General features: G+C 33.4%; 1 protein-coding gene across 3 annotated transcripts in view; it reads right to left on the bottom strand.

Moving 5' to 3' along the window:
* Nucleotides 1-282: 282 nt before the first annotated feature.
* LOC126712722 (myosin-15) overlaps nucleotides 283-19,780 on the bottom strand; it is a 30,204-nt gene continuing 10,706 nt past the window's right edge. For 2 of the 3 annotated variants that reach the window (XM_050412166.1, XM_050412167.1), the window contains exons 12-39: nucleotides 18,060-18,117; nucleotides 17,826-17,927; nucleotides 17,391-17,428; nucleotides 17,169-17,295; nucleotides 16,903-17,076; nucleotides 16,286-16,417; nucleotides 15,672-15,781; nucleotides 14,483-14,543; nucleotides 14,153-14,330; nucleotides 12,900-13,105; nucleotides 11,854-11,973; nucleotides 11,666-11,764; nucleotides 10,417-10,638; nucleotides 9,416-9,555; nucleotides 9,026-9,137; nucleotides 8,763-8,813; nucleotides 8,578-8,667; nucleotides 8,261-8,431; nucleotides 7,918-8,070; nucleotides 5,939-6,118; nucleotides 3,226-3,363; nucleotides 2,296-2,366; nucleotides 2,098-2,197; nucleotides 1,957-2,013; nucleotides 1,814-1,870; nucleotides 1,630-1,710; nucleotides 1,467-1,549; nucleotides 283-895 (exon numbers count right to left, since the gene is read on the bottom strand). In XM_050412166.1, the coding sequence (XP_050268123.1) occupies nucleotides 772-895; nucleotides 1,467-1,549; nucleotides 1,630-1,710; nucleotides 1,814-1,870; nucleotides 1,957-2,013; nucleotides 2,098-2,197; nucleotides 2,296-2,366; nucleotides 3,226-3,363; nucleotides 5,939-6,118; nucleotides 7,918-8,070; nucleotides 8,261-8,431; nucleotides 8,578-8,667; nucleotides 8,763-8,813; nucleotides 9,026-9,137; nucleotides 9,416-9,555; nucleotides 10,417-10,638; nucleotides 11,666-11,764; nucleotides 11,854-11,973; nucleotides 12,900-13,105; nucleotides 14,153-14,330; nucleotides 14,483-14,543; nucleotides 15,672-15,781; nucleotides 16,286-16,417; nucleotides 16,903-17,076; nucleotides 17,169-17,295; nucleotides 17,391-17,428; nucleotides 17,826-17,927; nucleotides 18,060-18,117 (3,235 nt within the window). In that variant the 3' untranslated portion in view covers nucleotides 283-771. Of the gene's footprint in view, nucleotides 896-1,466; nucleotides 1,550-1,629; nucleotides 1,711-1,813; nucleotides 1,871-1,956; nucleotides 2,014-2,097; nucleotides 2,198-2,295; nucleotides 2,367-3,225; nucleotides 3,364-5,938; nucleotides 6,119-7,873; nucleotides 8,071-8,260; nucleotides 8,432-8,577; nucleotides 8,668-8,762; nucleotides 8,814-9,025; nucleotides 9,138-9,415; nucleotides 9,556-10,416; nucleotides 10,639-11,665; nucleotides 11,765-11,853; nucleotides 11,974-12,899; nucleotides 13,106-14,152; nucleotides 14,331-14,482; nucleotides 14,544-15,671; nucleotides 15,782-16,285; nucleotides 16,418-16,902; nucleotides 17,077-17,168; nucleotides 17,296-17,390; nucleotides 17,429-17,825; nucleotides 17,928-18,059; nucleotides 18,118-19,780 lie in introns of those variants that run through there. The other variant, XM_050412168.1, reaches the window with a different exon arrangement.

The following is a 19,780-nucleotide window of genomic DNA, read 5'->3' as shown; positions in this document are numbered from 1 at the left end:
ATCTACGAAAATACATTTAAATCACATTCACTCTAAAACCATGACCCCAGAGTGATCAACCGAGTCCACTAAAAGCACTAAAAGATCCCAGACTTCCAGTGTAGGAGGATTGCAGATTTACATTACAATACACAAATGACCATTGCTGATGAATTTTATGGATCCAACCCCACTTTAAGACAAGTGAATATGACAAAGTCCAGTTGTGTTTATGCAGCCAATGTCATCACATCTGTATATGCGAGTACATATGGGTTGAGGGAGGACGGGTGTGGAATATGCTAAAAACAAAATGCCTGGGTTCATAGAAGTGAATGCCCATCCTTAATCGATGGAATAAAGTACATATTTACAACAATAAATGGATTTTTTTTTTTTTTTTTTTTTTGCTTTTCTTAAATTAATATACATAAAAAAAAATAAAATAAAAAATAAAATAAAAAAAACCTATAGAACGAACTAGAATACAAAATGACACAATTCGGTTGTAAAATATATATATATATATACAAACTTAAATGGATAAGCTTCAGCAGCAGCCTTTTAAGCTAAGAGAACTGTCACCTAATCCCACAATCATGCATTGCAGGCCAAATCAAAAGGTAATAGGGAAGGGTACTAATCAATGACTACTCAGATTTCCTTGAGTAGGAAGGAAACCTCTGTATCCTATATGTAAAGCACTAATCACTACAGCCTGGGGTATGGCTAAGCCAGGCTAAACTGAATGCATAAACAGCAATTCTTGCAACTTTGAAGCCAGCAGACTGTTTACTTTTGATGCTGGAGGAGAAACTGTGCACAAGGATACTCAGACAAGAATGTTGGAAGTTCAATATCTGAAGTATCAATAGCAGGAATTGCAATATCTATGTCTTCTGTAGAGAATGGAATGCTGCAAAGAGAAGAATTAAGAAAAATAGATAAAGATATGCGCACAAAAGTTATGGAAATCACAACCATTAAAAAAATGATAAACACTAAATGTTACGACCCGTGGGCATGTGGAGTTAGAAGAAATGGCCGAGTCAGATAGTGGCTAACATCGGCCAAGTGATTTGGATCAACAGATTGCCTCAAGTAGTAGTTATCGTGTGTTAGGATAAATTGTTATTTGAATTTAATTAAGTTATTGTTAGGATAGGATCTATCTTGTGATAGAACTCTAGATGATAAGATTAGGAGTTATCTTGTTATTTGGAATTCCATTTCAATGTATTTAAGCATTAAAGATGAATAACATGAGGCAAGAAGAATTTAACCCAAACACTCTTTTCTCCCTTTAATTCTAGGAGGGTAGTCGCCTCAAATACGACTAAACCATTCTATCATTTGCAGTTCACTGCATTAACTTGAATAAATAGAAGTTGTACAAAAGCAAGCAATTCCACTTACTAATTTATTCTTGTCCATTATTATTCTGTATACACAATTTCCCAAATAATTGAGAGGGGCAAGCAGATTACCTCAGATCATCATCCAACAAGAAGGAGTTGGAGGTCAAATTCTGATTGTCCTTGTCCACATTCTCCCTCATTTGAGCAACCACCTGCCAACCCAATAAAATTTAAAACATATGGGATAACATAACAAAAGTTACTGAACTAGAATTGAAAAAATGCAACTTGCCTCATTTGACACGCTCTGAGTACCATATTTGTCATCCCAGTACATGGTACTTATTCGATAGATTTGCCTAACAGTTAATGCCTGCCCAAGGATCACAATATCAGTAATTAATTTATAATAGAAAACAGATTACATGACCAAAAAAAATTTAAATAATTAGATAAGCAATATGCAAAGATAATACCGGACAAAGATCCTGTCTTATCTCGTCCAAAGATTTTTTCCTCTTCTGGTGTATTACCTACATAAATTGCAGTAAAGCATTTAGTGTAATTCCTATGAATAACAGCTTAAAAAAATTCCAATAAAAACAGTTATGTCTTATACCAGAAATCCAACAGCTTGTCTAATATAATTTAGCTCATGCCAAGAGGTTCCTGCAAACTACAGTTTGAAAAGATTCAGGACCTAAAAGTATAGAATTCAAACACTGTAACAATAAACTTGTAAAATAGAGGTTTTAGTTACCTCATCTGTAGCACTGACTATCCATTTCTCCAATTCTGCTAGGCCAGATTTCACATATTCCCCATTTGAAAATGTGCAACATTCACGTCGCAGCAGAAGACTACCCAAACCAAAATAATAAATAAATAAAACTATAAGTTTCTCAACACAAAAACTTTATAATTATTTGATGATGAAATAGAGAACAATAACAATTACCTGTTGAAAAGTGAGATATTGATGAAAGAAAAAACCTGGGTGATTAGCTTACGTATGAAAAAGGAGGGTACCTGAGTGAGCACTACTTACATCAGCAAAAGAGACAGCGCACTAAGTTCACATATGGTGTACAATTATGACTTTTTAAAACTAACAACTTTTTAGGACCTCCTTCAAACCTAAAATCATGTGTCAAAAATTTTAATATCTTAATATAATTTTGGGCACTTCCCCAGCGTGACTCCGACATGCAGCTGACAAACTGCCATATTAAATTACTACCAGTCTAGCATTGTCATTTTTAAAATGAAAAGTTGTCCTAAAAACTATCAATTTCACATTCTAAATTAGAATAAGTGAAAACAAAGGTTTAATTTGGGATGAGGCATACAAGGCATAAGATGCATACATGCATGAAATTGATTTTTGTTTTCCACAAAATTATATATGAATTAAACCTAATGTCTAACATATGTATTATGGCTATGGATTTGTTAAACATTATTTTCTACTTCCCACTGTTGTCTCCTAATTTATCTCTAAGTTTTCTGTGCCAGCATGCCTGTGCAGTACCGTTCCCATGTCTTAAGTTGATGTCCAGACTTCATAAGGCTGTAATAAACTGCATTATATAATCTCACTAATCACATAGTACACCACAAAACATCTGATTTGAATTTATAATAACCATTTCCAATCATATGAGCTTTATAGATCACCAATGTTGTGCTAAGACTTACTAGAAACATGAAGAGATACAATAAATTTATGGAAATTGTCCCCCCAGCAATTTAAAAAAATAAATAAATAAAATCATTCTCCCAGATGTTGCATATGTTTCACAAATGGTACAGATAAATACAAACAATGAAGATCAGGCAAAAATATTGAACACACTACTGGTAAAAAACAATGTTGCTTTGCACATACATGATTACCACGTAATTGACTCATAAGAGAATCCAAAAATTTAATGATATTGTCCCACTGACTATTAGGCAGTTGCTGAGGAACACCTCCAGGTGATCTAGATGATTTTCCAGCATGTACTCTTGCAGCTTTGGGTGCCTTACCAATAATCACAAAAAAATTATATATAAGAAGTAACTAAAGACAAGATTTTGCTGACAAATTCTCATAATCAAAACAAAAGAGCAAAGCCAAGTAAGATCAATGATTGTAATGATACATACAATAAAGATTAAAAACTAAGCTTGATACGTTGATAAGAAGATTTTTCCATAAATTACCCAACTTTTATTATGAAGTAGCAAGGAATTTTATAAAGAAGAAAAGGATCTCTATAAAGAGAGCTTCCTAAAAATTAAATCAAATGATCCATACAATCATCTAACAAAATACAAGAAACACCCTTGATCGTGGTGCAACATTCAAATCTAGGAAGCACAGGTACGGATTCGGGTTAGGTGCGGTGGGATACATTTATTAATAAATTATTAAATATATTTTTACTTATTTTTTCTATATATTGCTAAACATATTTTTTCATATAATGGTAAACATATACCAAGAGGAAACATAGTTTGACAAAAAATTTTCATATTTTTTCATATAACGGTGTGTTTTGACAAAACATTTTACCTTTTTTATAAACACTTATTTCGGCCCATATTGGACTGATCCAGGGCCTGTTTCGGACAAAATCAGATCGTATCAGACCGAATCAAGGAAAAAATAAAAAAAGGTCACAGACACGCCTGCAGCCACATCCACAGCCGCATGGCATGTCCATGCGTATCGGACTTGGGTGCACCGACCTAATTGACACACCCATGCTTTATATCACGATTCAAATAGAGAACACAAAAAGATAGATTTGAGTTAAATTACAGATCTCTCAACTAAAATGTGACTATTTCATTCCTTCCACATACTACAATTAGGAAACGCAGCCCACACAACACTGTTACAAAGCCTTCCATACATACTTGAGAGAAACATGTATCAACCACTCATGACCAATATTTTTTTTTTGATAACTAAAATCTGAAATTAGTGGTTTGACATCTGAGTATGAGCTATACTGCTATAGTCTGTGCCCAGATCTTGTATAACTCTGATCTTCCTTCTCTCCATGAGGTTTATTCCCAACTTCAATGCTCTACCCTTTTGATATGATCACCAGTCCTGGTGAGCATTCTGCACTTATTGCCTTGTGTGACAGTCCGAGCAGCTCACAAGGGGGGTAAAATAATGGAGGTGGCCATAGAGGCCATGGTGGACAAGATTCAAGAGGTAATGGATACTCTGGAAACCAAGAACCTAATAAACAAATGCACTGTGACCGCAACAATCATACAGTACATTGCTTTTGCCATCTCCATGGCAAACCACGCAGGTCTGCGGTCTGCCCATTAGGTACTCACATAGGATGACTCCATCCCAAGTTCCCAACATCAGGGCAATCCACCCTCTTCACTATCGTCCAGGAACAGAGATGATTCCCATACCAATGATGAGTAAGCTCAACTCCTAGCCCATCACAAGAGAGCAAATTCCTCCTCCTCCACAACCGCTCTAACCCATATAAGTACTGCATCCTATTGTCATTTATCCTTTACTTTCAATTCATGGGTCATCAAGTTTGGTGCTACTATACTTATCCAAAAAAAAAAAAAAAATTGTTTGGTGCTACTGTGCAAATGATAGGTGGTGCATCAATTCATCTCTAAGTACCTTATTATTACATCACCTCAGAGGGTTTTTTTTTTGTGATAATTCAATAGTTAGGAATGGGGGATTGAACCCTAGAAAGCTCCTTTAGAAGCACTAGGAAGTGTCAATTGAGCTATAAGGCTCTTGGCTACATCACCTCAAAGTATTGCTTTAGTTAATGGTTTCTCATCCAAAGTTAAAGCTTCTGGAACCACTCATTTCAACTTATATTTTAAAGTCATCATCTATTGGAAAAGTATTATGTGGTAATATATGTAAGATTATGCGGATTTGGTGGGATTGCTGCCTCAGACTTTAAGCCGTTATAATTTACCCCAACCAATTTTAGCCTTAAGCAACTTTATATGTTTATTCAAGGGATATCTGCCGCAGTTCTCACCTTGTTGGTGCATATGTAAAATGGTGTTCATTGGCAACAACTAATGGCCAATCAACTATGCAATACATGTCAAGTAAAATATTAGAGTCGGTGCACTGTGAGTCTTTGCTACCAGGATCACAAATAAAAAAACATAAGCTCAGGCTGTATCTCCTTCATTTAAGGTGCTTTGCAAATCCATCATTTAAGCAGAAAATTCTGTAGATAAGTTAGCTAAGCAGATCAAGTAACCTATACATCAGGACAATAACAAGTGACAGACATTTTGGACCATTATTTTGAACACAATTTGCACATACATTGAAACTGTCACTGAGATTATGTATTAAGCAACCAAAGCTTGCAATCAGAGAAGGAAATAATAATCAAAAAGAAATTCATCTGTCATTTTTTAATTGAAAAGTAACAGATACACCCAACGGATTTTGAATCTACAACCTCACCCTGCATGAAGAAAGTGTCATGTGAGCTAAAGCTCATTGGCAAAGAAATTCATCACAGTTGACATGACTGATAGATTTTGGCATATATTGTTGTATATCACGTCTGACTAAAAGAGAAAATTACCTGAATGCATAAGCTCAACAACGGAGATAATTCTTTCTTCAAATTGTCACGAATCAAACCAAAAATTTTCTCCACACAAGCAGTTAACTGTTGTTTGAATAGTATAGCTGGATATCTTGCTTCTACGTGTGAAATGCCATTATCAAATCCTCCAATATATTTGAAAGGAGATTTCAGTCCCTGACAAGTGAGACAAACTACAATCATTGATCTCATACAAAATTATTCAACATGTACAAAAGTAAAAAAAAAAACTAAGAAGCAGAGCCACACATCTTTTGCAAGAACAAGTTTAAGGCATTAAAAATAAAAACCTTGCAGAAGTTCACCGTTAAAAGTGCACAACTTGCTAAACTAATGGTAGAAAAATATACAAATCTTTAAGCCTCACAAAGCATGCCATTCAACATACAAGAAATAACATGTCACTCCATACAAAAAGGATATAAATGAATCACAAACCAAATTCATCAATGATAGAAATGCAAGCTATTAAATAATTTAATAAAATAATGAGATTACATAATGGTACAGCATAAAACCATGGGTTTTGCACCGGCCGCATCAAAAGTTTTAGTTTTAGAATACTAGACTGACTGCACCTACCAATTTAACTAGAAAAATTACAAATAAGACAAGTCTAAGCCATTAGCAATGTGTAGTTCCTGAAGCCTAAAAAGGTAACCACTACCCAGTACAACTTGATGCAGCCACCCTCTATCCTTAGGACTGACAACTAGCCAGCCAACCTTTCTGGCCTCTTAGGACTGCCAGCAGCCCCTTATTTTGACTTCTCATATCTGCCATGTACCCCTCCTCTACCATTAGGACTGGCAACCAGCCAGCCAAACTTTCTGACCTCTTAGGACTGCCAGCAGCCCCTTATTTTGACTTCTCATATCTGCTATATATGCTCATTAATTACAGCTTTGACTTATGTAACTATTAGCTACTTTATTTCCTAATAGTTAAAGATTATAAATAGGCTAGCTATGTAAGAGTAAAATCAGTTTTTGATGTGAATATAATTCAGTTTCAGACCTGGACAGAAACTTGTTTCTCCAGTTTCTCTGTAATTCCAGCTTTAATTCTTAATTTTAATGCAATTCTAGTTCAAGTTCTCAATCAATTGATCTTGATCTCCATCACAACTTTCAATATCAACTCTTTCCTAGTCGTTACACATCTCAGCACCTCCCTCCCCCCACCTTTTCTCTTACACCCATCCCCCAGGTTTTTTTTTTTTTTTTTTTTTTTTTTAAATTCACTGTTACAAAAGTTGTGATGTAAGGATTTGGGAAATCCCATTTGATAAAAAATCTATACAGAAAATAACAAATGAAAAAAGAATTTGCATACTTCAAATTTTTTTTCAAACGTGATCATACACAATAAATTTTCTCATGACTTAGTTGAAATTCGATAAAAAAAAAAAGATCACCAAATATCATAAAACAATAGACCACTTAAAACTTCAACACCTGTTTACCCAACAAGATTCTTTTTCTTTTCTTTTTTTTTGTCGCGGCGGCCCGGGGGAGGGGGGGGGGGGGGGTGTTGGGTGTTTGTAAACAGACCAGCATAGTAAATGTTATCATAAGATAGTCTACTTTTAGCACTGGCATGGAAAAAAAAAAATCTAAGGAAATGTAACTACAAAAGTGAAACGACAAAAGAGCAAAACCATCTCCCTCACTCTCCCACTAATTACCCGCTCCACACCAACCAAAGTGAGTGTTGACATGTAACTAAAAATTAAATGCACTTCTATAAAAAACATATATGCTAAATCCCAAGAATTCTAGGTAAATCTAAAAATATTTACACATTATGTTTCCTATAGGATAATAAACACATTAAAGATACAATAGAGAATATGTACTACCATAGAAATATGTACTTATATTAATTGTATAATAAATAAAATAATGCAACCTTGCTAATATGCAATAAGGTCAGGTTTCTCGACATAAACTCACTTGCCCAACCCTGCTAATTAACCCAGAAGCCCCGGCAGAACGCTGATTTATTGTAGTCAAAAAACCATTGGATCTTAAATTCCTCTGCAGGAGGCATAAAAGTGCAGACGCATTCGACAGCCAATACGGCAAAGTAACGTTCTCATCCCCAACCTGAAACAAGTTTGATACCAAAGTTTACATATCTTTAGAAGCTAATACACAAAATGAATCATAATCATGATTCAGGATCTACGGAAATTCTAAAGTACTATATATATAACATAATATCAATTGTGTCAACATCGATACAGATTTGAATATCACATTAAAAAAGGAAAAAAAAAATGGAGGATAAAGCCACCTTCAGAACATCATTAATTCCCTCAATTATGAAGTTGAAGATTGCTGTCCGCTCAGACTCAAAGGCATGCCAGTGAAGAAGACATTTATATATGATACAAGCTGCCAGTGGTTTACCATCTTTAAACCCCAAATCTTCTTTGATACACCTTGAGAGAAATTCATAATTATCCTGTAAATCACATGATTCACATATGAAATTTGAGTCCTATGAGTGAAAAATAACATTAACATACTAATCACTTTGGACTGCTATTTTTACTATCAGTCCGATTATCACAGTGAGCTGAAGGCTATAGGAAGAACAAGAGAGAAAACCTGGTGCCTCTCCACAGTTAATTTTGATTGACGTGATTCTGAGAAACCATGTGCAAAAGGTGAAATTAGCTTTGTAGGCGTGGGTGATTCCTGCACCAAACAAGATGGATATCAAAACAATAAAAACCAACACGATGTGATGCAGCTCGTGTTTTACAGAAGAACTCATAGAGATGATATCTTACAAATACAGGCTTCTGGTCAATTTGGGGAAGAACAAGTGCGCCAGAGTATTTCTGTCCCATTAAGAAACAACATTTTTACTCAAATAGTACATAGCCATAAACAAATAAACACTACTCATTATATTAACAGGAAAGCTCAAATAAAACTTATGTATGTCAGAACAGAAAATTCAAAACAATAGATACAACATTGAACCAAGTAAAACCAAACAAACAGTATGTCTGCATATATGCTTCTCAACATGTACAAAAGCAAAGCTCACCTCTGACAATGCCTTAGCAAAGACAGGATGATTGCGGTTTGGAGTCAGGCTCAAAGTTTTTTGACGCAGAACATGATTCTCATCCTCTAAAATGGAGAGCTTCTCCTCAAGACTACGATTACACAAATAAATCAGCCAGCATAAAAAAATCACAACATGTGTAGAAAATGAATAAACACGGAGGGAAAAAGTAGTTAACTTTGATCTCAGAAGTCTTTACAAGAAAATGATATAAATACCACAGAACAAGCTAACAAAAATCCATTTAAAATTCAAATTTTACAAAAAAAGAAAAAGGGACATTTCATCAAGCACAATAAAATTTGAAATTGAATTTGCGAAAAACAATATTTAAACTACTTTCATTAAATGAAAAAAAAAAAAAAAAACCTTTTAACATTCTGTTGAAGCTGAGAACACATGTTTTCAACTTCCCGCAACTTCTCCATACTATCAGTACTATCCTTTTGAGCCTTTACAAGTTCAAGCTCCAGAGCTAAGTTCTTCTTTTCCAAGGTATCCAAAGAATTCTGTCACAAAACAAACACGCAATTTTCAGACACCACATCTTACAAAAGTTCTTCAGTTATCCCCATTTCATAAAATCTTTATGTCTTCCGGTCAATACTACAATTACCACTAAAGTGGATTCCCATTTCATTATTAATTCTTCATCCAATAATTTAGTTTTAGGCAAATCAAGAAAATGGCATTATCCCCTAACTGATTTTGACCTTCAAAACCCTCAAAATGCCTCCAGTAACATTTAGTGAAAATGTTTTTAATCCATTATTTACTGCTGCGGGAGCTAATAGAAAAGAGCTGATTGTTTTTGAGCAGTTCACTTTTGGATTGTATCTCAACTCCTGAACAAAGTTCAATAATGTAAACAAATGACGGTTTCCATCACTTTCCAATATAAGGATGAGTTAAATGGACATTTTGATGCCATTTTCAAAGGTGACCGATTTTGGTTTAAGTAATCAATAAATTCAATTATCCTCAGTCATAACTCTTTAATCTCAACTAAATCATTAGTATTTTCTTGCTAAACAAGTCAATATTCAAAACATGAAAGCAAATAGAAATTTAAAAATAAAAAATTTTTTGCCCAGACTTTTTATTAACTGATTCCAACTTCATGCCTGGATCACATGCTATGGGGATAAATATTAGGAAATACAGTTTAAACCATAAACTTATGCCAAGACTTTTTATAGATGTCTTTTAATATACATACCTCTAAAGAATTTAAATAGTTCAAGCAAGATCGCCTTAGTCTCAATATGTGATCTTTCAGAGGATGAAATAATGCAAAAAACTGGTCTAAAAAAATGGAACCCACTAAAGTAACTTGAGTCGAAGAAATCAATCAAAAATAGAAGACCCACCTTTAAAAATGCATTTTCCTTTCTCAGCTCTGCCATTCCAATGATCTCTCTTTCCAAAGCAGATTTCCCTTTCTCCGACAATTCCAGTTGATTCTGCAGCACTGCATTTTTGTTGCACTCATTAATTGTTGTCAACTTAGCTGCATCTAGTTCAAGTTTCAATGATTCCAATGCTTTTTGAAGTTTTGACATTTCCCCTGACTTAGACTCATCATGAGAAACCTGCATTCCAGAATACTCCAGGTAAGGATCCAACTTCTAACCAGCCACATGAGGATAACGACATACAATGATCATTTTTACTTTGATGTTCAAACATGATAAAGAACAGAAGTTATTTCAAATAAAATGGATTACAAGTGAATAAAAACCTAAATCGTGAACTTTTTGATAATGGAGATGTTGAAATTCAAACTCTCTCACTGTTTACCATGTTTTGAAGAATACGTTTAGATTATCAACCTTTGGGGTTAAGTTGTATTTCATTCATTTTTTAATACAGCTTCCTGTATACTTGTGTACTGTGCCTCAAAGGTACTATGATCAAGTTTGAAAAATTACCAATTAGCTTAAAAGCTTAAACTATTAGGAAATGGTGATTTTAATCATTTAAGCATAATTCCAACATTCCCTTTCACATGTGGGCCTATACTTCCACTTAATAAGTGGGGCCCAACACATGAGATTTTTAACACTATAAATGGAAGGTAGAGAGGGGACAGGAATCAAACTCAGGATCTCCTATACTAATACCATGATAAATTACCAATTATCCCAAAATTTTAAGCTATTAGGAATTAAGGCTCCAACTAGAATTAAGGCTCTGTTTTCCAATTAGGAATTAAGGCTCCAATGATAAATTACCAATTGTTCCAAAAAAATTATTATTGGCTAACCCTAGAATTAAGGCTCTGTTATTTAGAAAACCATGTGTCTATAACAATAAGCTATGACATTACCTTTTTTTTTTCTATTCCTGAGCCAAGACGATATAAATTAGCTAGCTATATTATTTAATACTTAACATAACATTAAACAATGAAATTTGCATATCCAATGTATGTTAGGAAAACCCCAACCAAGAGGTCATTTCCTAATACTTAAACAAGTGTAACTGTTGAAGCACCAACATACATTTGACACCAGCAGAACAGCAACAGGAGTTTCCTGATACAGACTTTCCAAATGCTTTTAATAGATATCAATAAATAACTCATCCAAAATAAACTACTGAAATAAAAAGCACTACCCGCAATCTTTTTTCAAGCTGCAACCTCCACGTGAGGTCTTCTAACTGCTTCTCAAGTTTACTTTTAGCTAAACGTAAGGCACCAGCTTCATTAGCCTCCTGCAAAAAGTGAATGAACAAAATGCTCATGACAAAGAACATTTGATGTATGTCATCACTCCATAATCAAAAGCACAATTTTTTCTCACTTGTTTGCGCCTCCGGAGCTCTCTTTTTGCTAGTTTTTGCCTCCAAAGACATTGTATTGCTATGATAGAAGTTTGACGGTGTCGGAATACCATGCGAACCTTGTGCATCCTCCAGTGAGCCTTAAAATAAATATTACATGTCCAAACAAAACACAGCCTCAAATTTAGAAGACAAACGTACAATTATGTACATATTAGAGATGGAAAAACAATGTAAAGACAACTTTTCCAGAAATAGTCGAAGTTTACTACAAGTCACATGTACCTTTCACTCAAAGTCACATGGCATCACTTTGTTTAAGCATTTCCCCTAAATGGATTTACACGATGGATTTTTTTTAACTTCCATGATAAAAATTAAAAGGTTTTTGAAAGTATAGGGTTTAATTTTAGACCAAGTACAATTCATGATTTGTATTGTATCAAGTGAAAAAAGTAACACATTGCAGATACATATCAACCATGATCATGAATCATACGATGCACAACAACTTATCATATGAAACCGCATTTATAACAAATATAGCTTTTACATATGTATATCTATAACTTTTTTCAATGAATTTTATTAGGTGTTTGTATCTTAAGATAAGATACACGATATGGAAAAATCAAAAATTGAATCACGTTTCGACAACTATTTTTGAGACTTCTAAAAGTGTTGGGTTTAATTTGAAACCACCTCTAAACTATGGGGTTAAAAATGTAAATTAGCAAAATAATGGAACAAAATTAAAAACATCAAATATGATGGAGCAGAAGTGGTATTCTTTTAGAATCAAACAATTCATAACTATCAATATAGTGGTGAAGGAAGCTTTAATGACAATTATAATAACTAGATAAAACAGAATTTTATTTTATTTTTTAAAATTAAACTATCCATAGCAACAAATACAGTGGTAAGGGAGTAAACAAAAAATATCATAATTAGGTAAAATAAACTTTTATTTATTATTATTATTATTATATAAATAAAAAGATATCACAATTCATGAATGGAAAATTTTACCACAGGAAAGATCTACATCTCCATTTAGGTTTACCTGAATTAGAGTTGCAGCTTTATGTTTCTTCCCTTGCAAAAATCGTTGACGGATTATGAAACCACAAACGTTGGACTGTATTACAATAGCAGCTGAACATAGTTTCATATAAGCACATCTTAATAACCACTTGCGCACATATTTCTGTATTGAAACAGCAGCTGCTGTCTCCCGTTTTGCGGCAAACACCTCTCGAGCGAGGCATCCTGTACAAATATAAGACATTAGGACTGAAACCAAAAAAAAAAAAAAAAAAAAAATTCAGAATGCTTATGTGACACTATGTAAAGCATTTCACTCCACCCCACCCAATGAATCTAGAAGGAAGAGGCTTTTCCCCAACTCTACCTCCTAGTGAATTCGGCTCCACACAATCCAAATACATGGGGAAAATATATTTCCAAAGGAACAGGAAACCTTTCAATAGTTACATGAATTTGTTTCACCTAGAAAATGCTATCTTTTCTTCACCCGTCTGTCACGTAATCCAATGGTGTTTGATTAGGCACAAACATATTTGATAAATAGTGATAACTCTAGGATGGAGTACCAGAACACATTCAAAAAATTCATTTGATAATGAACTGTTGGTTCTAAGCTATCTCCGGAAATAAATAAACAATTTGAAGTGCTTTTCTTGCGTAGTCATGATACATCAATGTTTAAACAAAAATGTAGGACATTCTGTTTGGGAAGTAAGAAGCCCCTTTGGAATCTCTTCATCTACAAATAATACTAGATGTGAAAACCAAAAGATGTGTAACATTAATGATGGTAACTTGGTACCAAGGTAAACTCAACATTTTGGAGATAGAAATGGTGCAGACTGTAACAATAACTGGAGGGTTGCACTGTCATCATATACATGAAGACATGGTATGGGGCTAGGTGACAGTGGTAATGGGCAGCTTTAATCCCTTTGGAGAATTTAAATCTAACACAATATTTGAAAGGAAGAGGCCAAAACATGAATTCTGTCTTGGGTTCCACCAAAATTTGCAAGCCTTAAAACTTTTCACAGCAAAATTTAATAGCTCCACTTTCAACCTCTTGCCACATACTGATGAAGCCCATGCTAAAAAGGTTTTCTTTTCCTTTATTTTAGTTTATTGAATGGGGAAAAAAAAAGAGGAGGGGATTTTCTAGGTATAAAAGCCACCTAGGAAAAACTTAAAATTGGTGTGTGTGTGTGTGTGTGTATAAAAGAGAGATAAATCATATCAAAAAATCAAACTAGAGGAAGTAAACCGAACCTCTGCAGCATGCTTGGAGAGCAGATGCAGCAGCCCTTGTTGAAAGAAAATCTCTGCGTGCTATAAATGTTCGGAATTGACGCTGAACACACTTTGCAGCATTGTCCAAAATCTCAGCCCGCCGGGAGTCTAGAATGCCAATTTGACCAGCCCTAAGAAATACTTTTGTCCTTCCCAACTGCAAAAGAAATGAACGGAAATTTGACTTAGGTTCTACTCAACTGTGAATGAAAAGAACAGATATTTGGCCATATTTAACCAGGTGCACCACATGTACATGCCAAGAGTATTTCCAAAACAGCTTCAATATTAAACTTTGAGGAAGCCCACCTGAAAATTCTCAAGCTTCAGTTTTTGCAGAATTTTCTCCGTCATAGCTTTTTCATCATAACTGTAAACAGATAAAAATATTTTTAGAAGGAAAGTAAACCAGCAAGAGAGAGAAATGAAAGGATAACATAAAAATAAAGATTTGCTAGTTTGTACCAGAAAAACAAAATAAAAAAATAAAGATAGTATACAAAAGCAAATAAAACTGCATAGAGATTCATTGAAAATACTAATAAGTCCCAATAGTCATATACAAGACAGAATATATAAAATAGGGAATACAAACATTTTCAGCCAGTTCAAGGTTTTCAAAATATGTTTTAACACTTTTGATATAAAAGATGGAATAAAAAAAAAACCATAAATAAAATAACTTAATGATACATATGTGTGTGAAAAATTTGGGACTGAAAAACTTATAATGTTAATATTATTCCTTTTACTATATTCAAATTTAGTAAGATGTGTATAAATATTGTTTCTTGTATTTTGTAAGATAATCTAACAAACAGACAACTTTAGGAGACTAAATAAGTGATGTCATATACCTCATATAAATTATTTACCATATTTTCAAGCAAAATAACAAAGTTATTTAATTTCTCGTATTACTAAAATTTAAAATAGTTTATTTTTGTGTATTTAAAAGCTAATAAGTGTGTGGGTGGGTGGTTTTAAGATCTAATTATTCAAATTATAGAAAAATATACTAGATCAAAGAAATAAAGTGTTGATGCTCAATAGAAAAGGTAAAACGTGAAATAAATAAAAAATAAAGACTTTGATAATTGCTTTGTCATATATAAGAATATAAATTGACACAATCAAAATTTATAATGTCAATAAGAGTACTAAAGATTCGTCAAATGGGTGTTTTTTGTACAAGTATAATACCAAAAAAAAAAAAAACATTCAATACATTTTTTATGTTTTTTATTGTATTTATAAGTAAGAGTTTTAAAGAAAAGAATGGAAAGGATGTAACCAAGTATACAGGGGTGCATACACGGGTTGCAATGCAACAATCAGCTAAAATTATAGCAATCAAGTATATTATATCAAGTAAAATTACAGCTAAAACAGATTTTTTTTTAAAGTTACATTCAACTATTCGATATAGTACATGAGTTTTGCTAACTATGGAAGCTCTAAGATGGAGAAGCTATAAGTGAAGCATTAGTAAACCCACCATCCATCCAAAAGTTCAAGAGCTAATAAACCATAGCGATCTATAAACTCTGAATAGGTCCTTCGAGTAGGATAACCTGCCAGACTTATTCGAACAGCCTCTAAAACACCCTACACAATATAAAACCATTGTTATAGATGAAAGTGTTACTGGAACAAACAAGGACAGACCAGCATTAGGTAATCATATTACTCTTGTAACATATTGGAACCATATGACAAACATATTGATAGAGACAGCAAACATTTTTTTTTTTAAATTAGAATAATGCCAAATTCATACTTGAGCCCATAGTATTACCTGCATTCTTGACATATTTTAGAGAACCTACCTTTTTGGCAATGTCATGTGATGGTGATAATTTTGTTTAAAGTTAACATACAATTCAATTCAATTCAATTCAATTCAATTTATAAATAAATAAATAAAAAGTGGACATTCAATTGTCAGTCATGTGATTAGCTCAAGTTTCTAAAAGGAAGCAATAATCTAATCAATAACAGATGCAGAAACACAAGATAGGAATGCCAAAAGAAAAACATGTGTGGGTAGTCCATGCATGTCTATAAGATTAAACTCCAGGAGAACTAGCATAGAGGTTTCGTGTTACTGACCCCACAACGTAATTGGTGTAAGATACTCAGATTTTCAAACTTGTGAGATTGATTCAAGGAGTTCGGCTTTACGCAACGTATGTAATGAGGCTCCGTTGAGTTGAGAGTTTCCATGAGCGCTTGAAGTTGTTGCTAGAAACACAAAAAGAAAGATTCACAGCATCAAAGAATTGTGATCTCGTTTGCCAATATGTATTAATAATTCTAACAGAAATAATATAAATTCATTCAATCAACAAAAAATTGAGATCTCATTTGCCAATATGTATTAATAATTCTAACAGAAATAATATAAATTCATTCAATCAACAAAAACATTGGCTGGTACATTAGACATTGATGGAAGGAATGTAGTGCCATTCCATAATTTGGAAAAAGAGGAAAAAATATATCCACATCATGAAGCCACCTAAGCAACTAAATCCAACAAGTGCTGGATTTTTACTTTTATTTTTTTTATTGACCAGATTTATATTATAGAACAAAATAAAGCGGAAAAGGTGCCAAGATGCCTGTTCAAAACCAAAGCTACCAAAACGAGGGTAGATAAAGCCCAAATATCTCCATTTTCTTCCGTATCAAATATGGGTTAACCCATGGATACAAAATTTTAATACCTTAAATCTTGAGGCCACGGAGGAAAATTTATATGATGACCTCGAAGATTCCTCTGGTGGTAAAGGGAAAAGACCAGCAACGAAGGAGCATTTGGAAGAAGACAACAGATTGCAATGTTCTAGCACAACATAATCACGATTTTTATCTAAAAAGGTATCTGTGTGATAAGTGACCTACAGAAAAAAATAGCAAGTGAGTTAATCATTGTTAAGATTCTTTATATCACAAGATACTATTCAAAAAAATACCGTGACATATGACATGCCTTTCCAGCATAATGTGAAACGGTAAAATCTGTTTCAGAAAATTTTGCCTTCTCCAATCTTGGATGGGCCTGAAAATTCTGAAACAACTTCATTGAAAATGTTTCATGTGTTGATTTTGGGAACATACTGCAATAATGAAAAAATCAGGATAAGAATAATATGAAAATAAATCATTTATAAAGCAACACGCACCAATTTATATTGAAGAACTCAATTTGTACCAAGCTTCATCCAAGAGCGCAATTATCCCAATAGGTTTCTGCAAAATGGATGTAAAATACCATAAGGCTCATGAGTAAATAGAAATTTTTAAAGGAAAAAATGACATAAATCAATATGAAAAACATTCTTTATATGGTTTTTAATATTTTTTGAAAGCTAATGTCCCACTTTATAGAATTTTTTCCTATGACATGGAAAGCAATTGGCAAGGTCACCTTAAGAGTTTATACAAGAGTTTCACAATGCCAAACATTTCAAATCAGCATCAAATGCTAACCTTAGATTTTATATGACTACATGATACAAAGCTAAATAAGAAAACCAGATCCAAAATAAATTGACATCCAAAATCATACTATATTCCAAAAGATGGGATGAAATCAACAAAAATTAGCCTGAATTGATGAAACATTTCAGACAGAATGAGCAAGAACCTTCTCAATCAAATCTAAAACATCTTGGTTGTCTATAAATTCAATATAGCTCCAATTAATCTTTTCTTTGCTATACTCCTCCTGCTCCATCTTGAATACATGCTGGAACAAATGCACCAAAAAAAAAAAAAAAAGGAAGAAGTTAGCAAAACATAATATCACACTCTTGCTCCTATAGAACCAGTTGAATCTATATGCATGTGTGAAATCACGTCTCAGAAGATCATTACGCACCTCGTTGAAATGTTGCTGCAGCTTTTCATTTGCAAAATTAATGCAAAATTGCTCAAAACTGTGGAATAAAAATGTAAATCAATTGATTGGAGGGAGTGTGGAGATGAAGATATATAAAATAAAATAAAAATTAAAAATTAAAAATTAAAAGAGAGAGAGAGAGAGAGAGAGAGAGAGAGAGCATAGAGTAATCTTCAAAATTGATGATCCAATGTATGAAATTTTCATCATGAGACAGGCGGCCCACGAGTGACTCTCCCAAGACAACTAAGATGTGAAATGCATAAACACCATCCAACTCAAACACAGATAAAATCAAAGCATCTAAAATCAACCACCATTTAATCATCACAAAAAAAGATATAAAAATTCTTTAAAAGTTTCAGTTATAAACCTCAGTAAAACTATATTGCACAATAACAGCAAACATATGGAGCCCCCCTACACACACAAGGATGAGGGAAAAAAATCTACTTATTTTTTTCTAAATTTTGCTATCCGAATTGATTTGAAAAATAAGCAATAAAGCCAACTTTCAAAATATTCATTTTTAACTTATCAAAAAAAATATTCGTTTTTCAAGATAATTATTTCCCACATCAAGTGTAAATATAATTGTATAAATAAAATACTTCGTAAATACAAATTTGGACTTTTATTCCTATTTTACAACCAAATATATCAATTGTAATAATTATTTCATTACATCATCTTCTATTCCCAGTAATACATATTACCATTCCTAATGTAATTTTCATTTAGTATACCAAAACTGCCCATAGTTTTGTTTTGTTTTAAATATATTTCACAATGCTTCAGATATGGATCCAAGGCCACTATTTTTATTTTTATTTTTTGATAGGTAATATGAGTACTATTAGTGATGAAAAAATTTAAAAGAAACATACAATGTGTTCATGAGGATGAACACAGCAAAGCACAAACAGAAAACAAAGAGAGAGACTAAACTAAGAGAAGAAAAAAAACTGTAGTAGAGAAGAACAATCTGTAAAAACCCAACACCGAGACCAATAAAAAAGACTACGCTAGTTGTAAGGTTGAATGATTGCCTAATATAAAATCAACAGCCTCTTACGCTTGAACAGAGAAAGCCCCATCCACAGTGTGGCTTATGGGCTCATCTTTTATGCATATGACCATCTTCAACAAGCCCAATCTCCTTTCCTTGACTATACTCTTCAGGATAGTCCCTCAATTCAACTGCACACCCCAATAAATCCTCCAATTTGCCTCATGCAGCACATTCTATGGGTCCAGCATCATGAAAGGAGTTTTCTTCTTCTATATCATTGTTCTCATCCTTGAGACCTCCTTCCCATATGCCCAAGGGGTCCTGGTTGCCTTCCAAAATCTTATTTTGGATTAAAACCCTAATAATTTTAGTATAGTCCAGACTTAAGGGTAGTGTAAAATTTGAAAAGATGCGCACTAAATTGGGATAAGGGATAAGGGTTAATGGTTAACCACAGGAGATTAAATTTTTATTTCCCTATAAAAATATGTAGCCAGTAACAATACTAAGGGCCAAAAAATGGAAGCCAATGCTATGATTTGCATGTCAAGCATAATGCAAACAACAATATAAAGTAAACCACAAAAACAAGATCCTAGAGACAAGTTTCACTGACAGCTGAGTCCAATAGGTGTTACTACAGTTTCTACATCTTAAAGCAAATTTTAAGAGACCAAGCCAATCAAAG

This window comes from Quercus robur, chromosome 2 (assembly GCF_932294415.1).
Source record: "Quercus robur chromosome 2, dhQueRobu3.1, whole genome shotgun sequence".
NCBI classification, from domain to species: Eukaryota; Viridiplantae; Streptophyta; class Magnoliopsida; order Fagales; family Fagaceae; genus Quercus; species Quercus robur.
The sequence above is the reverse complement of the archived record's forward strand: the minus strand, read 5'-3'. Positions and strand labels throughout refer to the sequence as shown.